The 12,408-nt window shown below is 37.8% G+C and overlaps 1 protein-coding gene across 2 annotated transcripts in view; it reads right to left on the bottom strand.

Annotated features, from left to right (window-relative positions):
• The window catches only part of LOC117974080 (polycystin-1-like protein 2), a 37,831-nt gene extending 27,659 nt beyond the window's left edge, over window positions 1–10,172 (bottom strand). For both annotated transcript variants that reach the window (XM_058992663.1, XM_058992664.1), the window contains exons 1-7: window positions 9,592–10,172; window positions 6,689–6,847; window positions 6,076–6,264; window positions 2,583–2,841; window positions 1,986–2,215; window positions 1,140–1,544; window positions 11–145 (exon numbers count right to left, since the gene is read on the bottom strand). In XM_058992663.1, coding sequence (XP_058848646.1) covers window positions 11–145; window positions 1,140–1,544; window positions 1,986–2,215; window positions 2,583–2,841; window positions 6,076–6,264; window positions 6,689–6,847; window positions 9,592–9,934 — 1,720 coding nt within the window. In that variant the 5' untranslated portion in view covers window positions 9,935–10,172. The remainder of the gene's footprint in view (window positions 1–10; window positions 146–1,139; window positions 1,545–1,985; window positions 2,216–2,582; window positions 2,842–6,075; window positions 6,265–6,688; window positions 6,848–9,591) is intronic.
• Window positions 10,173–12,408: the final 2,236 nt, after the last annotated feature.

Below are 12,408 nucleotides of genomic sequence, written 5' to 3'. Positions count from 1 at the left end.
CAGTATTTACCACTCTCAGTATCACTGACTGGCTCTTCAGTTACATTGGAGGCACTGCTTGGATTTGGGATGACTGTTTGGCTTCCAATCGCCAGACTCATCTCGGAAAAGCCATTTGAAGCAGAGACAGTTACATGAAAGGTACCTGAGGAGGTAAAACAGAACAAGGTATGTTTATTATCAAAAAACTGTGCCTTGAAATACTATAACACACTCAGTAGGAAAAATACTGTTACAGGTTTCACATTTCTTTCCATTTTAGAGACTGCCATTTTATAAAAAATGTGTTACTTAAGCAATAAGGCATGAGAGGGCATGGGTTGTGCTGGATATTGTCACTTCTTGGTACGTTGTTAGGCACAAGACGCAGAAGAGAGTGAAGAAAGGTGGGAGTCAGATGGTTAAGACATTGCATGGAGTAATCTAAATACTGTCGAAAAAAATATTAAAATATCCACTTAAAAATGAATGAAGAGTCCGTTTCAGGTTAAAAGTTACAGAAAATGACTGGTATGTACTACAAATAAAATACCAAAACAGCATCTTGTTTAAAATAGCAAACTGGTTCGTAGTGCAAATTAATATAAACTGAAAGATATGACAAGACACCTTGATGTCTTCAGTATCTTCCATGACAGCTGGTATTTTGACAGGTGTTTTCTTTGATTTTGGTGGTGCAGTGATACGTGGTTAGCACAGGTGCAGTGATTTGCCTTTGTTCCTCAGTAGTTCCTAATCGTGTCCTGGATATTGCAACGGCTTGGAACACTGATAGAGCAATCAGCATGCAGCATTTTAAAACCCCTTTTATAATGTATAATTATTTTAACATTACCATTTCAACATGTATCTCTATAAAACAGATTTCTGGTTAAATTAACTCTCGTGTTAGTTGTGTGACATCAACTTTGATAAGAGAATGTTTGTTTCAAAAGCAGATGTATGTGCAGAGTATTTCAAAATATTCTTCACAATTTCAATCATTAATAATATTTTACACAAAGGTGTTTTAGGTAGTCGAAGCTTAAAGAGTCTACCGTCTAGAAACTTTTCTCGACTCAATTTCAGTGTTTATCAAAACCATTGATACCAGTGAATTGATATCCACCTTATATTTCCAGACCAGAGCTGACAGTTACCTTCAAAATTTGTTCTAAAACTGAACACTTTGGCTTGGCTGTCTTTCAACTCTTTTTTTCTAGAGTAATTGCTGAGACCAACAAACTGGAACACCAACTCCACCGGTGCACCGTGGGATATGGACACAGAGATTTGGAGGTCATTTCCCAAAACGATATCATCCCTGGAGGTCAGCATGGCCTGCAGACCCTGAACCGGCTCCACAAAAAGGACCTCCAGTTCCACGGTAACATCGGGGGCTGTCACATTGTTGGAGGCTAGAATGGTCAGTAGGTGGCTGCCTGGGCCCATCTGTTGCTGAGTGGTTGTGTCTATGGTGAGATTGTGGGGCATGATTCCTCTCAGTGCAGTTGATTTAGCCAGTAGAGCATTGCCGGACAGCACTGTGTAGGTGACGTTAGTGCCTGTGAGAGACAGCAAGATCTGAGTTCAACACAGGAGGAGAAACACAGAGTAACTAAAGCAATACTACCTGGCACAGAGGAGATTACAGATCTGCAATTACTTCTTACTAATCTTCAGTGGTAATGTTATGGCACTACAATGGCAATGCAGGTTTAGACTAAAAAGTAAAAGGTTTAGCTTCTTTTCAACCCTGTTCTAGAAGTTGCGCTGTTGGTGTGTAGTGGGGAAATGGAAATATATTTTTAAAAATTGATTATACATTTCTTATATTAAAGTGCCTTTGTTAGGAAACAAAAAAGGCAGAAGTTGTAATCGGCTTATACAGTCCCAAGCTCGCTGCTTGATATGGACACTTGACATGGAATAAAGTTGAAATATAAATGTACATATTTTGTATTTAAAATGTATATTTGACCATACATCAGTGCAGACTGAATTACCTGCTTCCAGCTCCACCTGAATCTGCAATGTGCTCCCATATAGCACACTGCAATTAAGGCTGTCTCTCCATTGGTTCTTGCTGTAGCACCTGATGGTGCCAAACTCACTGATTGGCTCCTGGACTGAGATGGTTTTCTGTGCGGCCACGTGCCACTCACTGGTGGTGCACTCCACGCTTACAGTGAAAACGCCGGCACGAGTGTACCTGTGAACCACGCTGCTGTTTGACCTGCACAAGAGACAAAAACTCTGTAATACTCCAACACTACCAAGTACCTGACACAAGTTTCCGTTTAGATAATTATTTGCCACACTATTGAACTTCCAGCACAAATTGCTTCTGAAAAGACTTATTATTATGAGGAGAGGAACCATATTGCAGAAACACATATAGAGAGAATCCTAAGAAAATTTAAAAGGAAAATGTAAATTATATAAATCTTTTTAGGTTATTGCGAGCACCCAGGGCTGTAGGGTGAGTAAGGTTGGGTATTACTCACTGTGTTGGTCACTAGAGGGGGTGTGTGTGTTTGGTGTACAGTGTTTGGGGTCAGTGTTACTGCAGGGTGTTGCATGGCAGGCGGTTGGTTACTCACTGTGCTGGGCTGTAGGGGTCGATGATGCGGCCATCCCCAGCACTCAGGCTGCAGGTGAGGTTTCCAGTGAAAGGGAAGAGGAGCCACCTAAGGGTGATGGTGACGTTCTCAAAGACAGGCACCAGCTCCCCCACCAGCAACTGCAGACCCTCTTTGCAGTGATACTCAACCGACAGGTAACTCCCCAGCCCAGGACAAGGCTCCCCGAAAGAGGCTACATCAGCGACAGCTTGGCACACCTGCAGTCCGTGGCAGTGCCCTGTGAACACAAAGAGAATTATGGAACAAGCCGCTTTGAGCACTGGACTAGGCAAATTGCTCTCAGAAAAAGAAAAATAAGTCTCACCTTTTTCTCACGCTATTTTGGTAGTAGTTTTGGGTTGTGAGTTCCAGTTAGTCTTCTTTTAGCCAGATAAATTCTCGTTCCAAATGCAAATACCTAATTCATATTAAAATACGGGAGGGTATATTTAAATGTTTTTGTCTGACTTCCTATTTGACCTTGAGCGACGATTAATATCGTACAGGTTTCTTAAACTGGGTTTCCATAACTTTTTTTTGGAAGAGTTAAAGCACTGCACTAATTTGGCCACAAAAAAAAAAAAAAAAAAACATTCCATAAGAAAGCGTTCCCTGTATTATTTGAGAAACGTTTTTGACTCCATATATATTTATTATAAACATATTATATACGTTATTATTAGTAGTCGTAGTCGTAGTGGTTTGAACTTGCAACATGACGTTCTTGAAGAGCACACGACCTTAGCCCTGCATCAGTATTATTAGTAGTAGTCGTAGTCGTAGTAGTAGTATTAATTAGTCATTTAGCAGATACTTGTAAGAACACAGTAAGAACTTTTTGTCAGAGATGGGATGTTGTAAATCTGAATTTTTACTAAATTGCTAAAATCAAGCTGTCCAAAATAACTAAGTACGGTAATTAATAACATATTCAACACTGATGACAGCCAATGTGTACCAGTATGCAACATATTAAAACAAATTAAATTACAGTAATTTGCAGTAACTTCTTATTTGGATGCATACGTTACACTACAGTTCATACGGGAATGTGTGAGTTCTCTCTCTAGATATGAAGAAAAAATGTACAATTCTGTAAACAAAATAACGAAGCAGTGGATTTGAATATGGAGATTAACCAAACGATAATGGTTAAGTCTTAATTCTTAACAGTCACAGATACCTTTCCCAGTTTCGGATCAAAACCAACAAATAGGCCTCTTCTCAGGCCCGCTAATGATGCGGCTCTCCCATAATTTTGATTATGTATTTGTTTTCGCTTGTACGCTCCTCTCCCAGGCTCTGCCCCCTTCCGTCCATCGGAAACCATGAATTAACATTCAATATATACATGTTTTAATTTTTTTTACCATACCGGTAGCTTTTGTCATTAGAAAATGTTACTGACGCATCTGTTTCTACCTCCCGCCTCTACCTATATGTCGCGCTCACCCGCTCTTTTGGTGCACGGGAACATAGCGCAGTCATGCCAAATAAAGAGATTAAACAATAAACAGCAAATACGTATTTAGGTGTCTGATGTTTACCAACATTAAACAGTTTACCTTTTAAAGTTAAAATTAAAAATTGTAGCATATATCATTTTATATTTGATACATGTATAAAATGAAAGGCCAACATTATCTTCAGTTGCTAACTATCTATTTCCATTTAAAAATATAAAATTACTCCCCCCCACCCCCAAAATACTGTTACACGGTTAAAGTGGTCCAACTAACTGATTTTTTATTTTTTTATTTTTATTTTTTTTAGGAAAGAACCGAATGGTAAACATGGCACTAGTTATATAGCCCAGGTAAAAATTAAATGCTGTTAAGTAATCCAACACTGTATCCCAATTCATAATAAAGTAAATACAAAACCAAGCTCTTTAAAATCATATCACACTAGTCACACGACTTAATCTCTATAGTCCAATTCTAAACCAAAGTGCAAATATTGTGTCCAATGGAGCTATTGTGCTAACTACACAGTTTAAATGTAGTCTAAATCTGTACTTTTGTATTACTATATATATATATATATATATATATATATATATATATATATATATATATATATATATATATATATATATATATATATATATACTTTCTCCCTCTTCGATACACGCCCATAAATCTGAGCTACCATGTTCGGTAAATTATTATAATATACTGTATTAGCTTATAACTTTGTACAGGTATCAAATGCGGTCAATATTGCTATTATCTATAGATAGGAAAGAATGTATGGGCTATCCAAAACCAGTTTAGCATGAAAAAGTGCACCCCATGAGATAGTACATCCTCTCTGATCCACGGTCTTTAACTCGCAGACGCGTCGCAAAGCATCACCTGATTTATAGTATTAACAATCCTTTAAAAAAACATATTTTGTTCAAAAAAATCTATAGACACTATAGTCTGTAAGATTCTCACGGTATAGTTTGAATGAACTTCTGCTATACTTTTTCAATCACGGTAGGTCATTCTGAGGGGTAGCGCAGTTTTTCAGTCTAGTCTGACAAAAAAAAAACGTCTGTTTTGCGTGAGAAAGCGATTTACCCACCCTTAAAGTTGTACAATTTTTAGACGCGTACTTCCTAGAAAGGGTGGAATGTGCGTATGTATACTCTGTTTGTTTTTTTGTGATGAGAGCAACATAATTATTTGTTGATATTTGCATTTGGCCTATTGTTTGGTTTGGTTATTGTAGTCTAGGTTTTTTAGTACAATAAAAGCGCTTTTGTTTTTATATTTGTATTTGTACAGTAATGGGCCTTTTATTTCTATTTCCTACTGTTCTGGGCTATGTATCAGTTTTCAGTACCTTTTAAAGTGCCTTCCATTGTGTGTGCTGTTTGTGTTTTGTATTTATCATCTTTATTTGAACCTTGTTCAGCATGTACTATATTGTTTGGCGATGACGGGAAAAGTACATCAAGGTATTATCTACAAATGACCACTTTAGGAAAGAGGATCCTGTAAAATATTGATTGGATTTGTTTTTATAGGTAAGCACACACTAGCGGTCAAAATGATGCTGTCATCAGCCTTCAAACAGAATGACTGAGGGTGGAACTTTTATTGCCTCATTTCATCATACTCAGACCCCTTACTTACTGAACATCTTAGTGTTCCTGATTCGCTAATCAACTCCTCTTTAAATAAATGCAAAATATTAAAAAATAAATAAATAAATAAACATTCCACAGGTGCAATGGTACCCCAAATATTATCAATGCATTACCAATGCAGAATGACTGTTTCAGACCATTGTTCCAACATATGATTATGCAATGGTGATTGCCAAGAAGGATATCACAATGAATTTAGTACTTGGCATGGCAGTCACCATTGCAGAAAAATGTTTTGGGGGTAGAATGAAGAACAATTGTCCAACACCGTCATTCTGCATTGCTAGTAAAGGGGCCTCAGTAGGAAAAAGCCTGAGTGTCTATTTGCCGTACCTGCCACAAGATCAGCCACATCCACCCAGCTACACTCCTCCTCTGGTGCAGGGGAGGGAGGAGAGATGGGTTGCCGGCAGTAGTGAAGTGTCTTTCTGCCGTAGAAGCTGTCATCTATTTGGATCACCTGACCTGAGCCACACTGCAGTGTAGCATTGTACTCCACACAGGCCAGAGACCGGCCTGACTCTGGGGGGTAAACAGAGTGATAGAGACACAACAAAACCAGTAAAAATAGTAATAAAGTCATCAAAGTTGCAAAAACGGTAAATGCAGCGATACAAGCCAGTAAAACCAGAAGTAGACACATGCAACCAAGTAAAGCCATTACATTTCCTGGTACTAAACAATAAACAAATGTAATCTAATTTGAAATTGGGTCCTAATGTCTGAATTAACAAATCCCAACATTAAAATATTTTAGGTTTTCATGCTAAGAGGAGCCAATAAAATGTAAAGGGTTTTTGGTGCATTTTTTTACTTTCATGTAACAGCCAGTTTCAGATTGTATTGAGGAACCAGTTTTATATTCGTAATAAGAGAAAAGATTGATTTTGTGCCTGTTTTAAGGAAGCATGGCATTAGTCTCTTCCCACACTCCCATGTAACTCACCAAACTCACAGACGAAGTACAGCTCCTGGCTGCAGTTGCTGGTAGCTTCCCATTGGTACCCAGAATCCTTCAGGATGTGGCCGCACTGCACAGCGGCTGGGGCGGCTGTCTTCCAATTCGCATAACTCACATCAGAGCCATCGAGCCAGGACAGGGGTCCTGTGAATGCTAAGGGTTCAATACACGCCCCACCCAAGATTTCACACACACACTCACACACTATGCTCACATCATAATCCCATACTAAAATCAATTATTTTGTGCACAACCATGATAAGAACCCATATATATCTATTAAATATTGAACTTTATAGTTACTTGGTTATTACAACTATACTGTGTATAGAAAACTAAAGAGATGCAAATTCATTGTAGAAATTCAATGCCTATAAAAATGATTCTATCAAAATCTAAAGAAATATGTTGACTCCTTAGAAATGTATACAACATATGTTGTACAGACAATAGAAACCTAGAACACAATAGATCTATATTGAAATATGTGGACAATAGAATTCTACAGAAATCTGTTTGTTATACATTAATGGAAAACTGTACCTATACCATGAATGAGGGTGGAGTAACTTGTTTCATGAGTGAAAAAAACACAACACTTTATGAAAACTCATGGAGTAGTTTGTTTATATAATAAGAAGAATTTATAGAAACAAAAATGTGTTTAAACCTAAATTAAATGGCTGAATTCTGAGAAAGACTTTCCTTAAAGCAATGCTGCATAATCTGGAATGTTGTGATTCGCTGGTCATTCTGATTGCTTTGCAAGAGAAATTCCAAAATGAGATCCAGTAAAAATTCACTCAGCAGCATTTAATATGAAAACGTTATTCAACACGAGATCTCTCAACAATTATATAAACATAAACATGGAGACAATTGAATTCTATAGAACTATATAACAGAAATCTAAATATTATAGAAATCTGCAAAAATCTGTTGATGAGACAATATTTTATATAAAGAATAGACGTTTCATATAAAGAATATACAAAATTATACAGCAAGTGTTGAGACATCTAGCGTTGAAAATTGGCGTTGATCTCATTCTGGAATCTATCCTTCACTGTGAAACTGTTCCAAATTACACTGCATTGCTGAACAGATGCGGAACTTGACCTAAGGAAAGCCATTTTGAATTTAGTCATTTAAATTAGTTTGAAACATACCTTTATTATCATACATTGCACTTGTTACCTATGAATGTGGATGAAGTGCTGTGTTTATTTCACTCACAAGGATGACACACTAACCATCTTCAGGGCTAGACCGTTTATTTAAATAACTATAGTAACAGGTTTCCAGAGAAAGGCAAAGCTGATTCTGCCTGTAAAGATTGCTCCTATCTCAGACTCCAGATTGGCACTGGGTTGATCACAGTCACCTGACAGCTGTCATAAGAGACGTGCTGTATAGCGGCAGTCTGCCATTAAGACAGTTCATGAAAATATTACAAATATAAAGTTATTTGGTATACCATATTAAAACCATACCAAGTATGATAGTGCACATAAATATACACCTTAGTACAATTTCACAATGTAATGACAGCTGTGATAAGAGACGTGCTCTACAGCGGCAGTCTGCCATCAGGACAGTTCTCTAAGGCAGTAACATACAGAAAAACACAGCTTGAACTTCAGTACACTTTCAACGAGTAGAATCCCACGTATTTCAGTTTAATAGAGTTTAAACAGCAGGTTTGTTTATACACTCTGTCAAGGCTGGTTTTGTTCTTTTGTGCCTTGCATTTGTTTCAGTACATTTTTACAGGATTTTACCAGTAATACATTATGTAAGAAAGATACGACTAACATAAAGTGTATTGGACTATATTCACTCACATATACCATGGTAAAAGAGTGATTGTGCACATAAATATGCACCTTAGTGCTATATGTGAGTGAATATATGTGAGTGAGTGAATATAGTCCAATACACTTTATGTTAGTCGTATCTTTCTTACATAATGTATTACTGGTAAGGGCAGCAGTGTGGAGTAGTGGTTAGGGCTTTGGACTCTTGACCGGAGGGTTGTGGGTTCAATCCCCAGTGGGGGACACTGCTGTTGTACCCTTGAGCAAGGTACTTTACCTAGATTGCTCCAGTAAAAACCCTACTGTATAAATGGGTAATTGTATGTAAAAATAATGTGATATCTGTATAATGTGAAATAATGTATAATGTGACATCTTGTAACAATTGTAAGTCGCCCTGGATAAGGGCGTCTGCTAAGAAATAAATAATAATAATAATAATTTTGCAATGTGATGAACCTAATCCTGCAATATTGAGAGCAGTGAATTAATGAAGGGTATTTAAACAGCACATGTACAATATACAGTCAGCATGTCCTAAATATTAATTTAATTTTATCAAACTTTTATTGCACTGTATATGTCTAGTAAAAGCATGGGTAAAATGTAAAAAAAAACATTCTGTGTTGATTTTTTCTGGCACAATGAAATGTACTGGAATCTGACGTTTTTGCTTGGCTGAGAGAAATGCAATTATTTAAAATGCAATTTAAACCTGAATTCACTTAAACATAACCTTATTTATCAATAAAAATATACAATTTTTTGTCCTACAGAAATGTCCAAAGATTGTGTTTTTTTGAGATACTAAAATAAAATTGGTGGTGTATCCACCATGTTAACTGTACATTTGTTTGACACTTCTTCAGTTAATTTATGGTGAATAAAGAAAATAATACAGCAAACAATGATCTTAGTCTACTTTAACTTACAGGTACAGGGCTCATATTACATAGAAAATCAAACTCAAGAAATGAAAAATAAGTGAAAAAGATCACACTCTTCCTTCTGTATCTTTACACATGGTTATGCAGTGCAGAAAAATACCCCACCCAAACTCAGAGCTCCTACCTTCTGCAGCAGCAGACTCCCGGGTCAGGTTCTCAGTGGCTGGTGCAAGTCCAATCCACCAGTCCCTATCCGGCTGCAGATGCTTCTGCAGGAACTGCTGGGTCTCGTCATTCAGGATGAAGGCCAGGTGCCCCCCTCCCCTCTCACACCAGCCCTGGGCACTGTGAAAACTACGTTGAAAACCTACAAACTCATAACAAGAGTCCTCAAAACCTTCCTGGTATTCTGAGCAGAGAGGGGCAGCACTGCTACCCTGTCCCCAAGCCTGGAAGATCAGGGCCAGTAGAGCCGACAACAACCGGAGCAAAGCGGGACTCATTGTCGTCCCAAACCAGACTGACATAGCACCCAAACTAAAGCTCACTCCACCGGACCCTCTGTATTTGAACTAGAAAAGGCAGTGATGTCATTGCATCTCCTCCACATTTATTATTAGACCTAAACTGCACACAATGGGTGTCACAGCTTGCACAGCATTATGTGCTAGAAATGGGTGCATTGTAACTCACAACAAAATTTCTAAGGCTCAGTGATGATGGACCAGTTCCATTAAGATGAGCCCATTAGGGCCGCTGTGTAAATATTCTTCAGCCTTTTCAGCCTAGCAACTGACTGCCATTAAAGTATCACCTTGCCACTTGTGGAGGAAAGATAAGCTTGATCCCAGTGTGTTATCTTCCAGTCACGCTATGCTGTTGCGCTGAGATAATGCTTTCCTTTTCTGTGCACGTACAGAATAAAGAACATTTACAACCGAATGTAATCATTTAACAAAATGTTGGCTTTTAAGTCTCCAGAGCATTTGAATTATAGAGCAATCTATTCTGCTTAGAGGAGAGGAAATTAAACTTGTTTAAAACTGATGGGAAGGTATGTCAGTTTCCTAATTTAGTAAAGGTAGTGACTGAGGATCAAATCCTGGTCTCTACAGATTGCGCTGAATATTTTGGTTATTGACTGAAAAGCTGTGGTTTGCTAAAGGTTCTGTTAGGGTTCAGGTTAATGCAGTACATCTGTGTGATAATAATATAACGTAACGTTAAAGCAGTTGTCAATACAAGAAGAAACCAGTTAATGTCAGTTCCAACAAACCAGAGATTTTGGGTAACTACATTAATATCAGTCATGGGTTAAGGATTTCCTCACGCAGCTTTGCTGAATTGCTGAATTGCACGCTATGCCTTTGATTGAAAATCCTGTAACAATACTTTGTTATATCTCAATTGTGTAGGATTATAATTGTTAAAATACATAAACAAGTCATGACCAATTAGCAAGAAAGCTCTTACAGGAAAACAAAATATTTTTAAATGTTGGAAAAAAAACAACATAAAAAAACTATTGAGAAGTGATAGTGTGAAAACATGTAAGGGTGTTGTTATAAGGCGTTGAAGGAGTAAGGGACAATTTCACTCTCCAGGTGAAATGACCAAAGTAAGCTTTGTAAACATAACTTTCTTTCAATCTAGTATATTAACATATTTGTATTATTTTGTTATAGAAACCATGATTTCTATAACATGTGCTAAATGTTAGAGCTGAATAGCTGAACAGGAAAATCTGTCATTATTTTGTTGGCTACAAACAGTTTAGGAGAGCTAAATGGTCTGTCTTTAGTCCATCTTTAATTAGAGAATATCTATGCCATATTGACATGAACCCCTATTCAATTCAGCCACACTGGATTTCTGTAGATCGGATAATGAAGGGGGAATGGTGGTAATAAACTTACATTATTCATTTGGTTCTGTAATACCTAGCAATCCTATTAGTGAAAGTCAATGGGGTCTTATTAAAGCTAAATCTTTCTAGTACAAATGCTTGGCTCAGATCAGTTTTGAAGGAGATTAATGTAGGAAAATAACAGGTCTGGAGGCAGCTGGCCTAGTCTCTATGACCCTGTTCACACTACTGAGCTGGCCCAGGGCTGCCACATATTTAGGTCTGCAACCTGTTCGAATTTTCGAATTTGCGGTTTAAGGCACCTTTGTGACTGAAAAGCAGGCCTAAAATACAGTAATCCTTGATTTGTAGCAGATGTTTCTTATTAATTTTAAATGCAGCACAGTAGCAATTTTATGGTATATATATATATATATATATATATATATATATATATATATATATATATATATATATATATATATATATATATATATATACACTGAGTGTACAAAACATTAGGAACACCTTCCTAATATTGAGTTGCACCCCCTTTTGCCCTCAGAACAGCCTCAATTCGCCGTGGCATGGACTCGAAAGCGCTCCACAGGGCTGCTGGCCCATGCTGACTCCAATACTTTCCACAGTTGTGTCAAGTTGGCTGGTAGTGGATCTCTACTCTGAATAGCTCATTCCATCTCATCCCACAGATGCTCAATTGAATTGAGATCTGGTGACTGGGGAGGCCACTGCAATAAGCTGAATTCACTGTCATGTTCGTGGAACCATTCCTGGACAATCCTAGCCTTGTGGCATGGGGCATTATCCTGCTGAAAAAATCCACTAGCAGATGGATACACTGCTGCCATGAAGGGATGCATCTGATTGGCAATGATGTTCAGATATCCTGTGGTATTCAAACGTTGCTCCACTTTTATCACGGGGCCCAATGTGTGCCATGAAAACACACCCCACACCATCACACCACCAACACCAGCCTGCAATGTTGATATGCGGCATGATGGATGCATGTACTCATGTGGTTTTCTCCATATCCTAGTCCTCCCATTAGCGTGAAACAGCAGGAATCGGGATTCATCAGACCAGGCAATGTTTTTCCAATCCTCCAGTGTCCAGTGTTTTCGTTCCTTAGCC

Source organism: Acipenser ruthenus, chromosome 19 (genome assembly GCF_902713425.1).
Source record: "Acipenser ruthenus chromosome 19, fAciRut3.2 maternal haplotype, whole genome shotgun sequence".
NCBI classification, from domain to species: Eukaryota; Metazoa; Chordata; class Actinopteri; order Acipenseriformes; family Acipenseridae; genus Acipenser; species Acipenser ruthenus.
Note: the sequence above shows the minus strand (reverse complement) of the source record. Positions and strands in the feature narration are given on the sequence as shown.